Source organism: Microcaecilia unicolor, chromosome 8, assembly GCF_901765095.1.
Source record: "Microcaecilia unicolor chromosome 8, aMicUni1.1, whole genome shotgun sequence".
NCBI classification, from domain to species: domain Eukaryota; kingdom Metazoa; phylum Chordata; class Amphibia; order Gymnophiona; family Siphonopidae; genus Microcaecilia; species Microcaecilia unicolor.
In genome coordinates this window covers 59,684,101-59,708,055 of record NC_044038.1, presented here as the reverse complement: position 1 = coordinate 59,708,055, position 23,955 = coordinate 59,684,101, and the positions used below count along the sequence as shown (strand labels likewise).

Here is a 23,955-nt window from a genome sequence, read left to right as displayed (position 1 = left end):
TAAGCCATCTGATAGTTGAAGCATTTTGCCAGTTTTGGAGTTTATTGGACTTAGGGGTATTGTCAGTAAGATATGCATGCTCTAGCCATTGGTGAAAAGAGCATTAGTATAAGATATGTATGAGTATTTAAGACGGTGGCAAGCGTTGAAGAAGTTATGCTGAAGTATTCTAAATTTTAGTGAATGTAATAGGCATTTGTATTGATTTCATCACTTCAAGGGTGATATTTTAATTAGGAGAAAGGATGTGTGATAGTGAGAATGTGTACGTATGATTGAGATTTGATTGACCAGGTGAAACTGTGCTTAGTATATAAAGGATTTGATAATAATTGTTTGAGAAGTTAATAAAGCTGTGTAGAAAAGAAAGTGTGTAGCTACTTTTGTGGGGATTTATGCTCTATGCATGGGATAGCCTCTATGGGAAAATCTTTTTTTTTTTTAATCCACTGGCTTTCTATACAATGTTGTAAAGAAGCGGTACCTATCCTTTTTGATAAGGATGTCTAAAAATGAAATCTCATTGGGATCTCTACTGTTAAACCAACTGTAGAAAGAAAATAAAGTCTCTACATCACCTTTCCAAAGGATAAAAATGTCATCTATATAACGTTTGTACATATGGATGTGGGGCATTTTGGGGCTAGAAGGGGAATCTCTCATCCTTTCCCTTTTCATATTCTGGGGGTGCTGGCTTTCTCCATAATTGTTGTGTGAGGGTCTCAGATTTGAACAAAGGCCACTTTCCATGAAATAAAATCACAAAGTTGAAAAACCTTATTTTGTTTATAGTTTGCCCCTGGGTTTCATAGGTTTTATATTTTTAATTTAGAACAGCTTATTTTCTGGGATGGATCTCATTAGGCGATTGCACCACTATTTCCCCCACATTATTGACTGGTTTCATTAATTTATTCCATTATTATCGCACGCACCTGCTTACAAAGCTGCGCGGCAGTGCCGACACAATGAATGGGGCTGCTGTGTCGGTGCTAGCGCGGCATTCTTAAAGAGGGGGGGGGGGGGTATATTTGATCTTCCGAAACCCTCCTGTTCTGATACTGATTGGGCTAACTTTACTGGCACGACAAATTTACAGGTGTTACCATTTAAGCACTGACGTATAAAATAATACAAAATTAGTGGTTCAGGTGAAAAATTATTAAAAACTAATACACAAATATTAAAATTAAAATATAAACAGGCACAACAATCCACAGCCACTAGAAGGTAATTTTGGACTTGTTGCATACTAAAGTTAGTCTCCTGTTGGTAAATCACTAGCAGTAAAACGCTTGCTAGAAGTTGAGGTGAAATTAGCAGATGCCACAGGCTCGTAAGCCACAGGACTGTGTTTTTGTTTTTCTCTGACCATATTAGCGAGCGCGACCACTGGCCCCCGGGAGCAGCGCCCTCTAGCGCTCAGCCTTGGCCCGTGATAAAGGGGGAGGGGAGCAGAACGGAAGCCGGCGTTTCTTGAGCCGGTACTTATGAGCCGGTGAGGAGGTAGTGCCGGTAGTCCATGGTCAACGGCAGGGTCCTAGCACTGAGGCTCGGAGAAACAGCAAGATGGCCTTTTTCCAGAACTGTGTGGTGCGAAACCTCCTGCAGATGCCCCGCAAGCTGTGTGGATCCGCGGTGGGAGGAGAGCGGCTGAAGCCGGGCAATACTGCCGCCGCTGCTAGGAGGAGCCGGCTTTGCTTTTCCAGCAGTAGTGGTGAGTGTGTGTTAAGTCCAGACAGGAAGAGTGGTGGAGATCGCAGGGTTTGATCATTGAAACTAAGGCGCTTTCTACGAAGAATGCAGGCGGGGAGGGGGACTGTAGTAGAGTAGTTCTGCTGGTGCTGATAGAGCACAGGCGCTCTGCTCTCCTTCCCATCTGCTGAAGTTAACTGATAAAGAGTTGACTTTCTGTAGTTCGTGCCACGTGGGATGTTGAAGTCGCGGCAGCCTTTCTTCTCTATGGTATTTCTTCTCCCCACCTCCCCCGCCCCGTTTGATCTCAGTCCTTCCCCTCCTCCCTGCCCACTGAAGCTCTTCTGTCTGCGGGACACACACAAAGAAGCCTTTGCTGGTAGCCCGGCCCCCCCTCTCCTCTTGTAGTCTTCAGAGGTTTCTTAGCTTGCATGATCCCCCTTGTGTTCTTGTTGCTCACACTTAGAGAAATGTTTGAGAGAGAGGGAGTTCTAGTTCTTATGCCTCACTCTTGAGAAAGAAGGGAAGGAATGTTGGCGTTATCTCATCTCACGCCTTTGTCAGTTATAGCTCAAGGCAAGTTACATTCAAGTACAGGAGGTATTTTCATGGCCCCTTAAATTACAAGTCCTCCAGGAATAGTTACCTTGGTTAGAGCTGTGCACAAAAGTTCAGAGCAGTTTCCTAATGCAACTAGTATACAAGTTACCCTGTGTTTAAAAAAAAGTATATATATATATATATATATATATATATATATATACACACTAGAAAAAGACACCTGTCTAAAGTTGTAGCTGTTGCATCTGGGAGTCCCTTCCTGTCAAAGCCAACCCACTTAGCAAAAGTTCCTGGATGTGGCCCACGGTTGTGCCCCCCCTCATCCTCACTCCTCTCTGAGATATTACATCCTGGTAGCCTGAGGGTCCCACCCCACTAAAATTACCTTGGGACACAAGTGGATACCTCCACAAGTGGAAACCTCTCAAGTGCATCTTTTGGGTAGGAGTGATGAACCATTTACTCTTGTCTCTCTGTCACTTATCTTGGAAAATGGCACCTCCTGATGCATTGCACCAGGTCATCCTGTAAACAAGAAAAATCATTGCCTTACTTGGTAGACCCTGTTAACTGGTGTAAAAAAAAAAAAAAAAAAAAAAGCAGCACTAGAAGAGTGAAAAATTACACTAGACTTTTTTTTTGTTTGTTTTTACATCAAGAACATTATTTTATGCACCTATTTGTATCTGTCTTAGTGCAGTTCTGATCAATGATTTTCCCACCTATCTTTCTTCCTGCTTTGGGGAGTAAGATTAGGGTGAGAAAATCTTTGCTTTGCTAAATGGTAGTGCAGCTTACTGCATCAATTGCTTAGTTTGTACCCGACACAAGGAAGGGTTAAGTGGCTTGCTCAAGATCCCAAGAAGCGATCCGAGATGGTTATGGCAGTAAGACGCCTGCATTCTCTGCTCCTGCTTTGCTTGATTCTTTGGCAAATGTTCTTTGCCATTTTCCTACCTTTTGAGATGCCTAAACAGCTAGGGAGAATTCCTGTAGCGGCAAGCAGTTATTACAGGCTTCCTATTGACCCCTCGGGGAAAAGGGAGAGCTTGAGCCTTGGGAGTGAAGTATCACTCAGCCCACAAAGTCCAACGCAATGTCTTCGGGGTCTGCTGTCAATAGAAGCGTCACATAGAGGACCCAAGGGTATGCTGCAGTTGATGGTACACTGGCTCCGAGATCTGGTGTTGGGGAGTGACAAAGAAGTGATTCAGGAGGGGTTCCCCCCCCCCCCCCCCAGGTGTTATCTGTTCCCTGGGAAAGCCAACAGAAGTGACTCTAGAGACCATTTGGACTGCTCTGGACTTCTCTACAAGGGGTGTGCTGAGACATCCTCCCTACTTAATCAATATACACAAAGAGTTGGCAAATGTGAAGGTTTGAATAATCATTCTGTGAAGATTAATGCTTTGGAAACTCGGGTTCAGTAGTCCCAAGCCTTGCAATCTAGATTGACTCAGGACAAAATGTTGATTCACCGCAGGCTGGAAAACTTTGATAATTATGTAACTTATATTAAATTTTCCCAAACCTCTGACCACACCTCCAAAAGATCTGTTTTATAGATTTTTGAAGGAAAAACTCAATTATTCTGATAGTTTTCCGCCTTTGCATAAGATTTATCTTCCAGTATCTAGACAACATTCAAGTTCTCCAGATGCTGGCACGGTTGTGGATGTTTCTTCCGTGGATAGTTTAAATGTAACACAAATTTTGAAGAGTTCTGTTGAAGTGGTTGCAGGGTCAATCCTATTGGTGACATTTGTATTTCAACAAGAGAAAGAGGCCTTGCTTCATCTCTTTTTCAGGCTCTCAGACTTCATTTTTCTTGGAGGGAAAGTGTTTATTTTCCCAGATATTTCTAAATGGACTCAATTATGTAGGAAGAAGTTCTAGCACTAAATTCTCATGTTATTTCCATAGGAGTTGGGGTTCAATTGAGATTTCCTTGTAAATGTATAATTTTCCTTGATCTACATGCGATTCACGTTTACCCATTCCACTCCTCTTGGTATTCTATAGACCTCTATCATATCTCCCATTAGCTGTCTCTTCCCCAAGCTGAAGAGCCTATCTGCAAGATCCAATAAAGGCAGAAAACAGCAGTAAAAAGGATCCAATTTTACTCACCACATAAACGTGGAAACGGATAAAAACTCAATTGCCCAACACTGCCATGTTTTGCTCTCTCCAGGGCTGAATCGGGCTGTATAAAACTATTTCCTGTCTGTGGTCATAATTTGTCTTATGATTTATTTTATGTAATTTTACCAAGTGTATTGTATTACAGTTTTTCAAACTATAAGATCAAAAAGAAAAAAACGGCATATAAAGAAAGTGAAAAGGTGGAAGAAAACACTGTGTGATCCAATTGTATTACCTATTGGTTAAAAGCTAAAAACCAAATAAAAAAATAAATATGAACTAATTGGTATCTCATAAAACAATCCCCCTTCAATCCAATATACCACAATTTTAAATCAGCCAATAAAACAGACGGATAAATCTGCTACAAAACAGGGTGTTGAATCCATATGCCTCTGTCCTGTGTATTAGCAGTTCATGGTGGATCTGTGCCAGCTGTATCAGTGTGTACTTTATTGACTGTGTGTGCAGAGGTCCAAGTTAATAGCTTAAGTTGATTTCTTCAAAATAATAATAATAAAAAAAGGCTACCTCATTAAATGGAAAAAAAAACTATAAGGCATAATATCTCAAAATTGTGTAGTTTGTGTAAAATAAGATAAAACATGATTTGACCACTCTCCCAATGGTGACTGCAGCTCAAAATGGCAGAAATCTTAAAATTCAACAAAAGTTAAATATATATATATTCTAAACAAGCACACTCAAATTAGTAAAACCACACTGTTTTCATAACTCTTTTTGACCTCGGGTATGTTAGAAAAACACTGTGGGATTAATGTGTTCTAATGACATCATTGGACGCTAATACATCAGGGGATGATTGAAAACAGCACAGATAAGCTTAAAAATGAATACAAACCTTGTATAATATTGCAAAAATATTGGTTGAAATCAATTTAAGAGCCCTTATTCCACCTTTAGAGATACTAAAAACTAATCAATAACAGCAAAACCTCATAAATGTATAAATACAAGAATACCTACCAAGTACAATAAAGAAATGTAAATATAAATATACAAATCAAAGAAATACCAATAGGTCAAGGGTGTCAGTCTTAAATTTTTAAAAATGTATGTTCTAAGCAAAAGTTTTAGTTCACCTCCTCTCCATGTGGTACATGGAGTGGCCTAAACAAAAAAAAAAAAACTGTAATCCTCAAACTTTGTGCCCTGTATGGATGGTGTGTGTGTGTGTGTTCTGCCAGTGGCTTGTCTTTAAATCTGTCACTTAATAGCACTTTTGTGTTCAATAATACTCAGATTGAATCTTCTTTTGGTTTTGCCAATGTAGATTAAGTTGCTTGGACACAATACAGCCTATACTACTCCCACAGATTTGCAATTGGAAAAATGTCTGATCTCAAATTCTTCTCTGGTGGTTGGGTGGACAAACATTTTGATCTCCATATTTACCTCACATATAGTGCATGATCCACATTTCAAATGACCAAAACACAGTTTACTCTTTGTTAACAGATGAAAGTGCAGAAGGCACTAGCATGTCCCTCAAATTCCTCTCCCTTTTTATATGCTACCATTAGTCCTTTATCTGAAAAACGTTCAATGCTTTGCCAGTGTTTTTTCAATATCTTTACCAAATCATTGGACATGTATGTAAATGGTAATGGACTAACTATTCTCTGAACCTTCTGTCTTGGTTTTAAGTAGTTATGCTCTGTGTTCACAGCTTGCTCAAGACAGGTATCAACACATTTATTGGTATAACCCTTCTCTTTGAACGTTACACTAATTTCTTGCTTTTTTTCTTCTATACCTCAGAGTTGGAACATTGTCTCTTCAATCTGAGAAACTGGCTAAATGGAATATTTGTTTTCAAAGCTCTACTGTGACAAATCCAATAATCAAATCATTTAACATCACAACTGACATCTATAGAAAATCCAATATACCATTATGTAACGAAATCTGGATATCATGAAATGGGGTACTCAGATGAGTGCTTCTGGATACTCTGTTTATCAAAATGTATCCAAAACCTAATGTTTTTGATCTAGCTGATTGAGCCAAAGAAATGTCATCAATGTACCTCCTCCACAGCGTAAAATTTCTTTTCAAAATGTAGCCATATATGTTAGCTACTCAGGCTGTCCCTTTGGTTTGTTGATAAAAACATCACCCTCCAAAAGCAAAATCGTGGGTTAAAGCTATAGTTGCAATCTCTACAATGAACTAAGTCTGTATTCTTGGACAGTATCTGATAGTATTTGAGACGGACAAAACATGGCCGTTGGGCGTTTGAGTTTTTCTGTTTCAGCGTTTGTGGCAAATAAAATTGAATCCTTTTCACTATCAATCTGCTGGTTTGCTGCCCGCACTATGGAACGATACAAAGGCATTATAACATTCTCACTTTTGTTTTTCCATTCCTTTTTTCTAATAATTTCTAACATTTTTATTTGCTTTCTTAACTGCCACTGCACACTGAGCAGATGATTTCAGTGTATCCTCAATGACACCTAGATCCCTTTTTCTGGTCAGTGACTCCTAATGTGAAACCTTGCATCACATATCTATAGCTTGGGATCTTCTTTCCCACATGCATCACTTTGCACTTGTTCACATTAAACATCATCTGGCATTTGGATGTTCAGTCTCGTAAGGTCCTCTTGTAATTTTTCACAATCCTCTTGCAATTTAACAACTTTGAATAACTTTGTCAACAGCAAATTTAATTACTTTACTAGTTATTCCCATCTGTAGCTCATTTATAAATATATTAAAAAGTAGCAGTCCCAGCACAAATCCCTGGGGAACCCCACTGTCTACCCTTCTCCATTGAGAATACTGCCCATTTAACCCTACTTTCTGTTTTCTATCTTTTAACCAGTTTTTAATCCACAATAGGACATTACCTCTTATCCCATGACTTTCTAGTTTTCTCAGGAGTCTTTCATGAAATACTTTGTCAAATGCCTTTTGAAAATCCAGATAACTCAATATCGACCAGCTCACCACCTTTATCCATATGTCTATTCACCCTTTCAATGAAATGTAGATTGGGGAGGCAAGATTTTCTTTGACTATAAATCTATGTTGGCTTTGTCTCATTAATCAGGCTTGTGTATGCTCTGTAAGTTTACCATGTTGCTGGGCACCAAATTCAGGCTCGCCAGTCTATATAGTTTTCCAAATCACCTCTGGAGCCCTTTAAAATAAATAAATTGACATTACATTTGCCACCCTCCAATCACCGTGCTTGATTTTTAAAGATAAATTGCATATTACTAACAATAGCTCTGCAAGTTCATTTTTAAATTCTATCAATACTCTGGGATGTGGTCCAGGTCATTTGCTACTCTTCAGTTTGTCAAATTGCCCCATTACATCTTTCAGATTTACAGAAATTTGTTTTTCTGACTCATCAGCATTTAATACCATTTATTGCACTGGTATCTCTTCCACGTCTTCCTTAGTGAAGACTGAAGCAAAGAATTCATTTAGGGGTCCTTTTACCAAGCAGCAGGAAAAAAGGCCCTGCGCTAGTGGTGGGGGCCATTTTTCCCATGCGTCGGGGCACTTTTTACCGCAGCAGGGTAAAAAGGCCCCTGGCACACATGACCATGGTGTAAGAGAACTCTTGCTGTGTGGCCATGCGACAGGGAGCCAGGGCTCCCACGCTAACACGATGGTAATCTAGAAGTGCACTGCGATGCCTGATTACAGCCATGCAAGCCATTTCCAGGGGTTGTTTTTCCCCCTGAAATGGTGCACGCTCAGGGTGGGAGTACCATTGGCGGCCGCATTGTGCTGGCAGTGGTCCTGGAAAAGTGAGCAGTAAGCCTGCATTGGACTTACCACCGCTATGGCCTTGTCTTCCCTGAGTGCCCCTGTTACCCCTCAGTCATCTAGCGGTCCAACTGATTCTTTTACCGGCTTCTTGATTCTAATGTACCTAAAGTTTTTACTTTGTGTGTTTGCCTCCCAACGCAATCTGGATCAGCAGTGATTACAGTTCAGTGGTCTATTTGGAAATAAGGTAGTGGACTCCAGAAGTCAACATCTGGAAAGCCACAACGAAACTTAGTCCTCTGGTCTCTTGCAGTTCATGTAAATGGCCGTGAAATATGGCCCTTCCTGTAGCATCACCTTGGTGACCAGTGCATCTGGTCTTGATGGGCTGTGTAGCCTATGGCATTGGGGTTGGGATGACGTAGCATGTACCAACCGCTCTCACTGATCATTTGGCAAGGGGAGGAGGTGAGCTGCTACACATTGTGCTATATCCTTTACCGCCACTCCACATAACTGCATGAAAGGGGTGCACAAGTTTAGTCCTCCAGGGCTGCAAACAGGTCAAGCTTTAAAATCCCTAATAGATATGCATGTATACTACCTGCATATTTATTAAGGATATCTTAAACAACCTGACCTGTTTGTGGCCCTCAAGGATTGGAAATTGTGCACCCTCTGCTGTACAGTGTCTCATGCAGTTTAAATCAGCAGTCAGGCTAGGACAGCAGAGAAGGGCCTTGCCCAGTGTGTAGCTGCTCATAACCAGGGTTCCTTTAACCACTTGTGGGGCCCGGGACAAAGTTTTTTTTTTTTTTTTTTTTTTTTTTTGTGGATGAAGGGCCCCCCCCTTACTCCCTGGACCAGCAGTAGCATTCTCCCCTTTTCCCTCCCCCCCCCCAGTCCAGCAATGCAGCTTCCTTACCCTCCTGCCCTCCAAGTCATGTCCCAGCATTAAAAAAAAAAAAAAAAAAAAAAAAGCATGGGGTGGGATCCACAGAACCATCAGTGGCACAGCTTAGACAGTGGCTCTGCACACTAATACTACTATCTTTTTGTTTGTTTTTTTGCTGGGAAGCAGTGGGCCAGGCGGGTAGGGAATTGTGCCATGTTCTCAGGGTCACTTTTACCTGTGGACTGCCTCTTGGGGCCTAGGGCAGCCGCCCATTTTGCTTATAGGTAAAAAAAACGGCTCTGCTCATCACTCTTCCTATGTGATCCACAAGTGGAAGGAACTGTAATGGAGAGGCTGAAGTGGTGGGCTTGACTAAAGAGGATCTAGAGAACTTGAGGGGAGGGAGTTAGATAGATAGGTTAGTGTGAGGGGATTGTATGAACGAGGGGCTGAGAAATGGGATAGGATAAGGGGCATGACGAAGTGGCTAGGGAGGGGAGTTGTGTGTTTGGGCACTTGGGATGAGGACAGAACAAGAAGAGAAATGATAGGGTGGGAAGAGACACTACTACTACTAATTTTTATAGCGCTACTAGACATATGCAGCACTGTATGCTTGAACGTGAAGACAATCCCTGCTCGACAGAGCTTACAATCTAAACAGGACAAATAAGGGATAAGAGAGATACTAAGGTGGGAAAGATAGAACAGACATGGGTACTGAACAAGTGAATAGGGGTTAAGAGTTAAAAGCAGCATCAAAAAGGTGGGCTTTTAGCCTAGATCTGAAGACAGGCAGAGATGGAGCCTGACATATTGGCTCAGGAAGTCTTTTTCCAGGCATATGGCGCAGCAAGATAAAAGGAACGGAGTTAGCAGTGGAGGAGAATGGTACAGATAAGAGATTTACCCAAAGAACGGCGTTCCCGGGGTGGAGTGTAGGGAAAGGTAACGAGCTACAGAGCAACCACACTTGTAAAGTCAGTAAGAGGAGTTTTTGAATTGTATGTGGAAATAGATAGGGAGCTAATGAAGTGAGAGGAGAGGTCTAAGATGAGCATAGTGACACTGGTGGAATGTAAGTCATGCTGCAGAGTTTTGAACAGATTGAAAAGGAGAGAGATGGCTTAGTGGGAGACCTGTGAGACGCAAGTTGCAGTAGTCTTAAGCGAGAGGTGATATGAGTGTGGATAAGGGTTTTGGTAGTGTGCTCAAAGAAAAGGATGAATTTTGGTGATATAGAAAGAAATGACAGGTTTTAGCGTCTATTGAATATGTACAGAGAGAGAGAGAGAGTAAAAGATGACCCCAAGGTTACGAGCTGATGAGACAGGGAGGGTGAGTTATCCACAGAGATAGGGAATGGGGGGGGGGGGGGGGGGGGAAGAGGAGAGGTGGGTTTAGGGGGAAAGATAAGAAGCTTAGTTTTTGGTCATGTTTAGTTTCAGGTGGCCGTGAGACATCCAGGCAGCAATGTCAGACAGGCAGGCTGTTACTTGGGCCTGGATTCCTGCTGAAATTTCTGATGTGGAGAGGTAGATGTAGGAGTCATCAGCATAAAGGTGATGCTGAAAACCATGGGATAAGATCAGAGCACCAAGGGAAAAAGTATAGATGGAGAAAAGAAGAGGTACACCCACCAATAGTGAGAGAGAAGTGGAGGAGGATCCACCAGAGTACAAGCTAAAAGTGCAATAAGAGAGAGAAGAAGAAAACCAGGAAAGAACAGAGCCTTGAAATCCAAGTGAAGACAGAGTATCAAGAAGTAGGTGATCAACAGTCAAAAGCTCCAGATCGAGAAGGATGAGAATAGAATAGACCTTTTGGATCTGGCCAGGAACAGGTCATTGGAGACTTTAGCAAGGGCTGTTTCAGCTGAATGAAGAGGGTGAAAGCCAGATTGATCAAGAATGACGTGATGAAAGTCAAGACGATGGCGGTGAGCAGCATGTTCAAGTTATCTTGGATAGGAAAGGGAGATGGGGCAATAGTTGGAAGGACAGGTAGGGTCCAGTTAAGTTTTTTTGAGGAGTGGTTATAACTCATGTTTGAAGGCATCAGGAACAGTTGCAGTGGAAGGTGAAAGATTGAGGATATGACAGAAGGGATGACAGTAGACGAGTGCCAAATAGATGGGTGGGAATAGGATCAGAGGAGTTGGTTTCAAGGAGGAAAAAAATGTGCAGTTTCCTATTCAGTGATTTCAGAACAGGTTAAAGGTAGGTTGAGAAAATGGACTAAGGGAAGGAGAGGTGGAGGTGACTTGGCTGAGAATTCAAGGTTAATCTTGTGAACCTTATTTAAAGTACTCAGCCAGAGACGGGGGAGAACTGGGGAGGAGGTGAAGGCACTTTGAGGAGAGTTCAGTGCGGCAGAGACATCAAGGGTTTGAGCCAAGAGTTTGTCAGCTGGTTGTTGAGAGAGAGAGAGAGTATACATTTCAAATTCTTGCCGATATCTTTCCAGTCTGAAGTCAGCACGGGATTTCAGCCAAAGGCATTTGGCAGATCGGGCACGGGAACGTAGATAGTGGATTCTAGAGGTCAGGCAAGGCTGGGATTTGGTACGCCTTACTGAACAGGGAATGGAAGGAGTAAGAGTATCCAGAGGAGAGAATAGTATTATAGGAAGAGACAGCCTCATTGACAGACTTGGATAACATAGTGGTTGAGAAGAGGTTTTAACACTGGAGACTAGAGTAGGAGAGTCAATAGCCTGAAGATTTCTAAATGTATGGTAGAGATTTAAGTGTGAAAGTTATCAGATGATGGTCAGAGGGGAAGAGCAGAGGCAGAAACTGTAGAGTGAGCAGTTGGAGAAGATAAGATCAGGACAATTGCCATTCTGGTGAGTTGGGGTAGTGGAGCACAGTTGAGGATGTTAGTGAGAAACTGAAGTATAATACTCTGAGAGATCATTAGCATGAATGTTAAAATCCCCAGGAATGAGGGAAGGAGATGAAGGAAAGCCAGGAGTCAGTCGGTGAGAGAGGAAGAAAAGGACTTATCACAGGGTCAATAAATAACTGATCCTCGGAGAGGCAGAGGATTGAATAGATGAATGGAGTGGACTTCGAAGGAAGAAAAGCAGTGAGACAGAGGTGGAAGAAGAGGGTGAGAGTAGTAGCCCGACACCACCTCCACGGCCGACTGGGCGAGGAGTATGAGACATAAGGCCGCAGCTGAAGCAGAGTCTTCAGGGCAAAGCCAAGTCCTTGGGGCAAGCAGATGGAGAGTACATGACCTGCACGAATAGGATGAGCTAATGTGGAGGACCAGGATTGGGATTGATATCCCCAGCAGAGAGCAGGAGAAGAATAGGAGAGGCATGACGACGGCGACAAAGGTGAAATGTACTCTGACAGAATGGAGGTAGTTGATTTAAAAAGAAGGAAATGTTGAACGTTGTATCGGTGTGTGTTACTGAAGCTGGAACTGCTGCTTCCCTAGGAATGCACTGGGCCATGAGGGAGCTAGAGCTATCCGAGGTTATCTAGCACCCTAGGTGAACTTTTAGCCATACATTAGCACTCTAGGGCAGCTCAAGGCCTTATTACCCCATCCCATCAAATAATCCAGCATCTCCTTTTCTCTTCCTAATCCCCTTTCTCCAATAGTCCAGCACTTCACCTCTTTTTTTTTTTTTTTCTATGCCGTCACAATCCAGCATCTTCCCTTTCCCTTCTTCCTACTGAGCATAGGAAGAAAGGATTCAGCACCAGTGCAGGGCCTTGAAGCCCAGGCTCAAGTGCTATCTTGTCCCACCCCTTGCAATGCAGGACTTCCCCTCAGAAGATATGGGGTGGGACATGAAAGCACATGAGCCTGGGCCTGTGCTTGAAGGACCTGCACTGGCACTGAATCCTCTTTCCTCTTCACTTCTGAAGGGGAAAGTGGGAATATTTAACATGTTCAAGCCCTCATCACTGGAGAATGCAAGAGAGCGAGAAACCTGTTCTCACTATTGCCTGAACTATAAATTATCAATGCCTTACACTAACCTCCATCAGTCACTCACTATCCATCAGCTCCCACCAGTTATATTTGGGCCATTTTTTTAACTGTCTTGGAAAAATCAGTGTACACATGTTGAAGTTTAGTCCATTTCTAGTTATCTGTCTGAAAGGAAAAAAATTTTTAGTTCCTTGGGGTCGATTTATTCAAAATGATTTTACTGACCAGAAATAGCTCCTAGCTGGTTAAATTGCCTGTTTTTAAATAAATGTTAAAGGAACAAAATAAAAAGGGGGGGGGGGAAGCTAGATGGCAACAGCCACCAAAAAAGTGAGAACAAGTTTAAGGAAATTTTAACTGGTGCCTAAGGCCCCCTTGTACTAAGGCGTGCTCATGTTTTTAGTGTGCACTAAAATTGGGGCGTGCTAAACATTAGAGACGCCTATAGGAATGTATTGGAGTCTCTAACGTTTAGCATGCTCGCAGTTTTAGCGCACCTTAGTAAAAGGGGCTTGAGTTTTCTAAATTTCCAACCTTATGTGTAAATGCAAACAGTGCTGCTGCTCTTATCCCTTGCTATGCTCCACCTTTCCCCACTGTGCTGCAGTATTTGCACTCACTTTGTGAAATCTTACCGTTTTTATTAGCGATCATAAACCACAAAGAATGGTTAAAAAACCCCCCACAAAACAGTTAAAATTCATCAATCTAAAAGCAGTAATACATAACCATTGCCCCCCCCCCCCCCCACCCTATGACATGTTAAGGAAACTAAGCATCTTCTTGCTTCTGCATGTTTTCTTACTTTGCCCCTTGCCTGTGAAATAAACTTTTTCTCCAGATGTACAGACTGCTCCTGTGCATATCCCATAAATACAATCTCCAATACCTATTACTAGCTCAGAATGCGTCACTTGGCTGTAGCTCTTTTAAGGTTTCAAAGAAATAACAAAATATAATTGTATGACTAAATGGATGACTTTGTCTATGCTGTTTTATGTACAGTGAGTACAGCAGAGCAAACTTACAAGTTTTGGTTACAATACTGCTGAACTTTTCTGATCTATACAACTCTTCAAAAGAACATATTCATAGGACTCCCACTTATTAAATCAGTTTTCTTTGTGTTCGAGCCCAACACAGATGAGGGAATTAATCAGAATTAATATCTGAATGTATTCTTTATTGTCAAAAGCAGATTGAGAACCCAATCATCTAATTGCAGTGAACTTCAGCACATTTCCAAATGCACCCTTCCCCAATCCTTATTCCTTTATTTTTCTAGTCAATTTTGTGCTTTCATTGGTGCCAAACTGCAGGCCATGGAAATCAGTTAGTGTTTGCACAGAAAGTAATCTTAAATGTAACTTTTAGTAGAAGTGAGTTCCTTTGTGGGTGAGAAATTATCTCTTTCACATCATGCAATTAGATGACCTCATCTTAATGACACCACGCTGGACATGCTTTTCCAGAACCTTCCTGGAAATTGAACTCCTCTGGGGATGTGTAGTAGTTTTTCACAGGCTTATCTCACTTTGTTCTTTTTCTCACGGTTTCTTTAACATGTGTGGTGCTTGACTATTTTTGCTTTGTGTGAGTTTTTTGTTTTGTTTTTAACACTGCAGTAGAGCTACTGCAGCATTGTTATCCTGCACTACCGCAGGAGCCGGCAGTAGTGCCACCCCCAGCACACACCATTTCCAGCATTGGGGTAATCGGGCAGAACCACTCGCTGCCCAGTTATTGCTGGGTTAGCATGGGAGCCCTTACTGCCTTCTAAGTAGGTGGCAATAAGGCCTCCCCCTAGACGCCGACGCTACTGCAGGGCCCCTTTTACCACAGCTTAGTAAAAGGGACCCTGTTTATTTTCATTGAACCTGTGATTTTGCAATGCCCCTCGTGTCCTGTATTGACATGGCTAGTCCTCTTTCCAGGCCAGCTCATCTTCAAATTGGTCATTGTTTGGGTTTTTTTTTTTCACTTTGGTACAGATATCTAACTGCAGTCCAGGCATTACTTGAAGCAACTACCAAGGTCAATGTCTGGGTGAAGACCATGTTGTCATTAACTACAGTTTTTATATAAGGATATAGCCCAAGTCTCTTGGGTCCAAAAAGGAGAAGCTTTGGATCTGTCTTGCGCTTAGAAGCTCAGTTCAACAAAATAGCATCCAAGCCAGTTTACTAAGGGCATCCTAAAAGTTAGTTTTTGAGTCCCCTCCCAAAGCTGTCCAAACCTGACTTGGTACATCATGCATTGACCTTGAAGCTTGCTTTTGGCATAAAAATGCTGCTTGCACCAGGTTATCAATAGAAATCAAACAAAATAAAACATGGAAAAGAAAATAAGATGATACCTTTTTTATTGGACATAACTTAATACATTTCTTGATTAGCTTTCGAAGATTGCCCTTCTTCCTCAGATCGGAAATAAGCAAATGAGGTAGCAGATAGTATATATGAGAGAAACATCAAAGCATTACTTTGACTGTCTGACAGAGTGGGAGGGTGGGGGTATGGAGGAGTTGCCTAGTGGTTAGGGTGGTAGACTTTGGTCCTGGGGAACTGAGGAACTGAGTTCGATTCCCGGCACAGGCAGCTCCTTGTGACTCTGGGCAAGTCACTTAACCCTCCATTGCCTGCCGCATTGAGCCTGCCATGAGTGGGAAAGCGCGGGGTACAAATGTAACAAAAATAAAAATGCATGGGGATATCAAAGCATTTCATTGATATTCTAACAGAATGGGTGTTGGTAGGTGAGAGGAGGGAAATAAACAGAGAAATACAGCTTTGTTTTATAATGAATTAGAAAACCCAGATCCTTATTAAGTCTTGTTTGTTGGGTGTCAAAATATTCAATCATTCTTATTTCAAAGGTCTTACGTTCCTGTATTTTAAAATTACCTTTCAGTATTCTTACTGTGAAATCACTGGTGCAGTGTTCTGGTCTTGTGAAGTGTTGGCCCACAGGGGTGGGGGCCTGACTGGCACTGGCTATTTTCATGTGATGTCTGTGTAGATTGAATCTTGTCTTAAGCATCTGGCCTGTTTCTCCAATATAGCATCCTTCGTTACATTTCTTACACTGAATGATATATACCACATTGGAAGATGAGCATGTAAAATAGTCCTTTATGTTGAATATTTTTCCTTTGTGAATGACTGTGGGGTCTTGTGAAATGTTTTGGCATAGTTTGCAGCTGGCTGTGTTACACGGGAACGTGCCCTTTTCTTTTTCCGTCTGTGTTGGAAGTTTACTTCTGATCAGCTTGTGTGTTAAATTTGGTGGCTGTCGGAAGGCCACCTTCGAAAGTTAATCAAGAAATGTATTAAGTTATGTCCAATAAAAAAGGTATCATATTTTCTTTTCCATGTTTTATTTTGTTTGATTTCTATTGATAACCTTTAAGAGTAGACTAACATGGCTACCACACTTCTCTGCTTGCACCAGGAAATAATTTCAGAGGGTCACTTGGATCTTTTCAAGAAGAACCAAACCAGATGCAGGCCACTTGATGATCTTCAGTTGTTGAATGACCACCTCTGTAATATGCTTCTCAGGGTCCTTCTTGAAGATAAAGCAGAGTTGATGAGAGCAGTTGGACAGATCTTCCTCAGGGTACTTCATAGGGAGTCAGTGCTGGCTTTGCGGAGACGGATATGGCAACTGCTCACAGTATTAGATAAAACAATCCTCTAAGCATGGCTTCTTCAGGGGTCAGATGGCACACTCCAGTATCTCCCTGGTCTGAGCTTTGTGTTGAGGGATATTTATACCCTTGATAGCTCTTTGTTGAATATCGTTGGCTTGGAATTCTCTGGTTGGTGAGAGCTGGAAAAGCAAAAGTGGGTTTGCTCTTTGGTCCTAGCAATAGGTTTTGGCATTGAAGAAGCTGAGGATCCTTGAGCAACATCTCCAGTGGCTGACGCTGCTCCATTGCCCTGCTCTTTTATGTAGCAGGGAAATCCATTTGTTTAAAAGCCTTAGCTGTGCAATGCTTACATCATTTGAGTCATTACCCACTATTTCATGGGATCGGATCTCAATAGATTTTTACCCAACTGATGAAAACCCCTTTGAGACTCCTGTCTTCTGTGAGCTGAAGTGCCTGACCTGGAAGGTCTATTTTTGATGGCAGGAAGGTCAGCATACAACATCTGAGAGCTTAGGTTTTGTTACTTACCCATTTTTAAACTAAGTTCATCATAATAGGTTGGTACTCTTCATACACCCAAAGTTTCCACCCACTGACTTCTACCTTAATTGATAAATCATCTTGCCAACATTTTCCATGAAATCTCATGCCAGAAAAGGCAAAATGAGCCCTTAAAAGTTGTTTTTTTTTTTTTTTTTAATTGCAGGCCAATTGTCACTTTTTCTTCCTGGAGCAGACTATAAAAAAAAGTCCACTCTTATGGCAAGCAAAAAAAAAAAAAAAAAAGATTGAGACCAATTTCAAAGAGGACTTCAGTTTGGATAGTGGCTTGCATATCCTTTGCTTATTCCCAAGCAAGTTTACATTGGAGATATATGGAACTTCTATCCGTGTAATGCAGCTCGTGTCTTTCAGAATTTTTATCCTACTAGACTCTGGTGGTGGTGTAGTCAGTGGTGTGCTGGTAAATGTTTAACAGGCTCTCTCCCCGGTCCACCTCTGCGTCCCCCCCCCCCCCCCCAAAATTGCAGAGCTGTCTATAGCCGGGGAGTGAGCTGGGGGGGGGGGGGGCAATGCATTCATTACTCCAGGAAAAAAAAAATTAAATGATCCCAGGCTCCAATCTAATTCATGCTTAAAGTGGGATAAAATGTCATAAATATAAACTTTTAATGTTGAGCACCTGATTCTCAAAGTGGACATATTCCATAAAATTATTTTTTTTTCTACCTTTGTTGTCTGGTGACTTTGTTTTTCTGATCATGCTGGCTCAGTATCTGATTCTGCTGCTATCTGTCCTCTTAACTCCGTTTCCAGGGCTTCCTTTCCATTTATTTCTTTACGTTCCCCCTTTTCTGCATTTCTTGCCCTACATCTGTAAGTAAAAGCTGGGTCCTCCACAGACTTGACTGTCGAGTGGATCCAGCTGCTGCAGGCTTTCTCCGCTCTTCCTTTTCCCTCATCTCATCTCCTTCCTCACTCTTCTATCTCCTCCATCCATGTCCAGCATTTCTTCTCTCCCCAGGTCGTCCATCTCCTGTCTGCTCTCAGCTCCCCGATAGCCCTCGTTTCCTTCCTGCCACCACCCTGCCTTTAAATATTGTATTTTCCCTCGAGTCGCAGCGCCGGCATTGAAAGCAGCAGGCTCGGCTCCAGCCTTCCCTCGCATGATTCCGCCCTCTTCTGATGTTTCCTGTTTCTGCGAGGGCGGAACCATGTGAGGGAAGGCTGGAGCCGAGCCTGCTGCTTTCAAGGAAAAATACAATATTTTAAAGGCGCTGCGGCAGGAAGGAAATCAGGGGTATCGGGGAGCTGAGGGCAGACAGGAGATGATGGACGACCTGTGGAGCAGGGGAGCCTGCAGCTCGCTGGGTGGGGGGAGGAGAGGCAAGCAGGCTCGCACTCAGTAAACAACCGGCTCACAAGATGCCAATAAATTTAACTGGCTCATGCGAGCCGGCTCCAGCACACCACTGGGTGTAGTTGTTATATGCTAACAATTCCACAACTACTTTTACCTACTGTCATTTTCTTAAATTTTGTATACCCTAGTATTGGTGTCATATTGGTTATCATTTTTCCTACTGTCTCTCTGGCACAGTTACCCCACAACAGCCTGCTCCTCCCCAGTACATACTCAATCCCTAGCTAGTTGGTGCATGAGTATTGCTACCCTTGATCCAGGCATCCTTTCAGCCACTAATCTGTATTGTTAATTGAATCAACAATAACAGTCCTGTTTCTGCCTCCTGGACACACACACCCCTGATGTGTTCTTGCGCAGAAACTGCATCATCACTTGAAGTGTAGCTGCATGATCACTGTCTAATGCTGATAGGTGGTGGTCTCTTTCCTGGTGGTCATGTTCCTCCAGAGCTCATGCAGAGGCTGCCAGAATAGAAATGAGGCCACTGGACCGGTGTACCTGACAGTCTCCTCTATATACTTCTGCTTCAGTTCTGTTTCCTTGCTGCTGTAAAACAGAACATGGGCTGAAGGTGAGACCACGCCTATAAACAATGATTCCTGATCCAACAACAGATTTGGGCAGACTGTTATTCAGTCAAGAGTATCTGAGCCCAACTTCAGTGCCTCAGGGGTTCATTTAACAAACATTTCTGTTCTAAAAGGGGGAAAAAAAACTTCCCTATTCATAAGGTAGGTATGTCTTTGAGGATAGCCCAAACGGTGGATAAAGTGCTTGTCCTCGGAGAAAATATCTATAATTTGTTCTTTGAGAACAGGTCACCCTTGTCCCCCCATTCACATAATGGCAGGATTGAGATTTGATATAGGCACACAGTTACATGGGAACTGCTGAGCATGCCTTGAGGAGCTGAATCTGCAAATGTCTGGCTCCATGCTGTCAAGACAATGTCATCCAATTGTGTGACTGAGCTGCTGTCCTCGGGAGAATCTGTTACAGGAAGTAACTTCCATCTTCTGCGCCTTGTGAAAGACGTGGTGTTTCAGTCTAAATCCCCAAGCAACCTGTAAAGGAGTAGTTGGTTTTTGGCTATTCCTCTTGGCGATATCCCTGGCCAAACTGTTTAAAGATTTGTAAGTAGGCAGAGTAGGGCGTCTCGGCCCAGTCCTTGGGGCACACCCAGCCAGATGGGTTTTCAGGATAGCCACAATGAATGAGTGATTTTGTAACACTACCTCCTTGGTATGCAAATCTCTCATGCATATTTATTAAGGCTATCCTGAAAACTTGAATAGTTGGGTTGAGAAGCACTGCAGCAGAAATAGAAAACGGCTTTAACTATAATTTCAGATAACCAGAAGAAATGGGAATTGTATAGAGAAGAAAAATTGAGATCATCCCACTGCAATGATGCATGGTTAAAAACGGCACTTGAGAAGCAAGAATAAGTGAGACTCTTTTAAGTAGCAGAGCAACCATTACAAGAGATATTCCACATAAAGGAAAGTGGGGAAAAATAGGTATTGCCTCTGGACAATTAGCAAAACTGAAGAAACTTGGTCATTTCATGTGATTTTTGCTACTAGTACAATCATGATTTAACAAGCCCCTCTGGCTGCAAGATTGGAGCATTCGTTACTACGGTATTGAAAAAGTACATAGACTTTTTTGTGAAACCATGGTACTGTACAAGACTTCGGCTTATATCTGGTACTGCACACAGAGTGAATTGGTCTGTGAAAGATCAAAGCAAGGTATAGTATTGCAAACCCTTACTCAAAATTGTAAGAAATCCTGTGGTCTGTAAAATCCAGAATAGAGTAAAACGGGTAAACATGAATCAATTGTTTGTTCTTTCAAAAAGTACAAAGACTAGGGGACACTTCATGAAGTTACAGCAGGACACTTTAAAATAGGAGAAAATAGTATTCATTCAGCATATAGTTAGGCTCTGGAACTCTTTGCCAGAGCAAATGGTAAAAGCACTTAATGCAGCAGGGCTTAAAAAAAGGTTTGGACAAATTTCTGGAGGAAAAGTCCATACTGTTAAGGTAGACGTGGAGAAAGTTACAGCTTATTCCTGGGGTTAAAAACATGGAATCTTGCTACTTTTTGGACCTCTGCCAGGTACTTGTAACCTGGATTGGTACTGTTGGAAACAAGATACTCCCTTGGTCTGACCAAATAGGGCATCTCTTATGTTCTTACCCTACCAGCTCAAATTTTCAAATTTAGTCTGCTCACAAGTAATGTCAAAATTATCCCCTTAATGTTTTTTTTTTTCCTCAAATCTGTTTCAAAAACAAAATAAGTGTTGAACATCACCAACCAGCAAGTTATGTAACTATAACCAATCTTTCCATTCACATCTAAACTGCATATCAGGAGAGCCTTACTTGCCCCCCCCCCCCCCTGAAAAAAAACAAAACTTCATTTTAATCTTCTAAAGATATAAATAGTCACTTAACACTCCCATGGACCCATTCTTTGGAATGCTAAACACATTCAGCAGTTAAGAATACAACTTTGAGCCATTAGTGTCAAGAGGCCCAAAAGGGTTCCCACGTTTGACAGCGCTTACCAAGCCTGGAATCCAGGCCATCCACCTCCCTACGTCCCAATGTCACTTGCATAATCATTAAGGATCTCTACAGAGGAACTGAAGGTGGGTCAAGAACTAGTCATTTTTGCAAGATGTACTTTACCCCACGTAGTACAGTGCACCTTAGGAAGGCTATAATCTTTCAAAAGAGGATACACTATATCACAGCGGGCAAAGAGGGATATGGGTCTGGGCATCCAGCGAGCACGCCACATTTTTGAGACACTGCTTCAATAAGCAGTTCCAACACGTGTGTCCAAGAATAGTAATGAGTTACCACACTTTGGACATACTGCTGTCGATCCAATCTGTGCCCTGTAAGTTCAGTGTGGGGAAATATATAACCTCATCCATCACTAGCTTGTATTGCTGTTCCCAGTGAAGTACATTTTTTTCTCAATGTACAGTAAGTATGAAATCCTTAATGTTGTTTTAATGTTGAAAAATGTCTATCTGAGGTACACCTCATGCAAATTGAGTGCATAGAAACAACTTGTTGCCCAGACTGTCACATAGACAACATCAATTGCAAAGTAGCCTTAAAGTTGGATTTTATCTATTAAAAACTTAACGTTGTGTTCCTCTTTCTCCCTCCCCCACCCCCCTTGGTTCTCGTGCAGTGGGGCAGCCCTTTATTCTTTGGTATGAGGGCAAGCTTATTTTGGGGCTAAGAGGACTTGCAATGTTCAAGCAGTCTGGTCTGACTGGTAGAAAGTTCTTTTGAGATCTCATTCAACATCACAGGGTCAAGAAGGGATTATGGATTAAGCTCCCTGAACTTTTTCACTTGGAGCTCAAGGCAAGTTATATTCAGGTCCAGTAGGGGGGTTTACAGTCTTAACCCTCCCCCCTCTTTTTTTTTTTTTACAAAGCTGCCACCATTGGGCTTTGTCAGCATTACCGCAAGGCAGCCACTAGGCCTACTTTGTAAAAGGGAAGGGGGGGTTAAGTTAATATCTGAAGCAATGGAGGGTTAAGTGACCCACACAAGATCACAAGGAGCCACAATAGGATTTGAACCCTGGGTTCTCAGCTCAGTAGTCTGTTAGGTTGCTACTCCGCTCTTGTCTGAGCAACAGGAGTAAAATGTATGTATAAAACTGTAAGGCAGTGGGAGAATAGTCGTGATGTGCTGTGCTACTTCTGTAAGGTGTGTTACAGAAGCAGCAGGAGGTGTGCCAGGCTTAAATGACTGTTTTGAGTGGTTGTTTTCTTGCCCTGTAGCTGCTCTTCAGGTCCAGGAACGAACACTGATTGCTGTGAAGCCAGATGGGGTACAAAGGCGCGTAGTTGGAGATATCATCAAGCGTTTTGAGCAACGTGGCTTCAAGTTAGTAGGCATGAAAATGCTGCAGGTATGTGCACTGGTTAAATTGCCCCCTTCTTTCCTGTGGGAGGATGCCGCTGGTATGTGCACTGGGTAAATTGCCCCTTTCCTCTGAGAGGATGCTCAGGGTGTGCTCACTGGGTACATCACCGCCCCCTTCCTCCTTTCCCTGTCTCCCTTCTCCAGGGGAGACAGCAGAAGCAGTTGGCCTTAGAGCAGCATCTCTGCTTTAGTGTAACCAGGTGCTGACATAAGAGCCCTGAGTTCTGCTGCAGCACTTCTTGCAAATGGTGCAGGTACCTTTTGCCATGGATGGAGAGAGAATCCCCTGGCACCTCGTATGGGTTAGAAAACTGATCAAAATAGATCCGTGTCCTCTTACTTGCTCCTTTAACTAGTTGGGAGCCAGAAGATTGCAGAGTAGAATCCCAGGAACCCTACTTGGAGAAAATAGGCCATGACACAGCAGACTGTAGAGTGTGAGAAGTTGGCTGGGGGAGGGGCTTGGGACACATTTTTGGATGAAATTTAGGGGGGTATGGAATACTGTTGTCTTTAAAGCTTGCTTGCTCTCCTCTGTTTCAGCATCTGTGCTCTATCATTCTTTATATTACAGATTAATCTAATTTCTCTGGAACTGGGCAGCTCCTGCCAACACTGTGCCAGGCCTTTATCCAGTCTATCTCCCTTTCATTTCAGTAGGTCTCATTAAAGCCTATGGTTTTCTTTGAGGTGTGACTGTGTGCTTTTGTGTGTTTTTACTAGTACCCAACCTCAAGTCATCAGGAAATACTGCTGTAGTCTGTTTCATCGCATATCCTGGTCATTTATGGTACAATGAACATCTAATCCAAAGGTGTTCACTACTTAGATTACTGGGACTAATAAAATACCTCTTGGGTGACATGAAGCTAGTAAAATTCTTGCTTATGTCATGGATCTGCTGGTGTGATTGTTCTTTCACTGTCTCTCCCAGAGTCATGTTATGAGCCTCATGCCACCTCCTTGTCTTGCTTTGTTCAGGCCCCTGAGAGTGTCCTTGCAGATCACTACCATGACCTTAGACGGAAGCCATTCTACCCAGCGCTGATCCGCTACATGAGCTCTGGTCCCCTTGTTGCCATGGTAAGGCTTTACTCCGCCGGGGACGCCCTGAAAATCATTCCACAGACATGAAACTGCTGAGTGTGTACCTCTAAAGCCAGAAACAAAAGTTCCAGAAACCTCTCTCCATAAGGGCACAGCAAGCTGAGAAATCAGCCTTAAACATTATAATGAAGCAGTGGTTATTGGCTTTGCTCTTCTGCATATTTCTAAAAGAGAAATAACCATCTGTACAAGTTTTATATACTCGGTTCTGTAAAAAAAAAAATGCATTAAACACTATTCTCTAAGTGGCGCTCTGGGTCAGACACCATTTTACAGAATAGCGCTTAGTGCAA

The 23,955-nt window shown here is 42.4% G+C and overlaps 1 protein-coding gene across 1 annotated transcript in view; it reads left to right on the top strand.

Moving 5' to 3' along the window:
* The first annotated feature begins 1,404 nt into the window (after positions 1–1,404).
* Positions 1,405–23,955, top strand: part of NME4 (NME/NM23 nucleoside diphosphate kinase 4) — a 49,569-nt gene continuing 27,018 nt past the window's right edge. Inside the window, exons 1-3 of the mRNA XM_030212072.1 lie at positions 1,405–1,717; positions 22,411–22,541; positions 23,537–23,638. Coding sequence (XP_030067932.1) covers positions 1,570–1,717; positions 22,411–22,541; positions 23,537–23,638 — 381 coding nt within the window. The 5' untranslated portion in view covers positions 1,405–1,569. The remainder of the gene's footprint in view (positions 1,718–22,410; positions 22,542–23,536; positions 23,639–23,955) is intronic.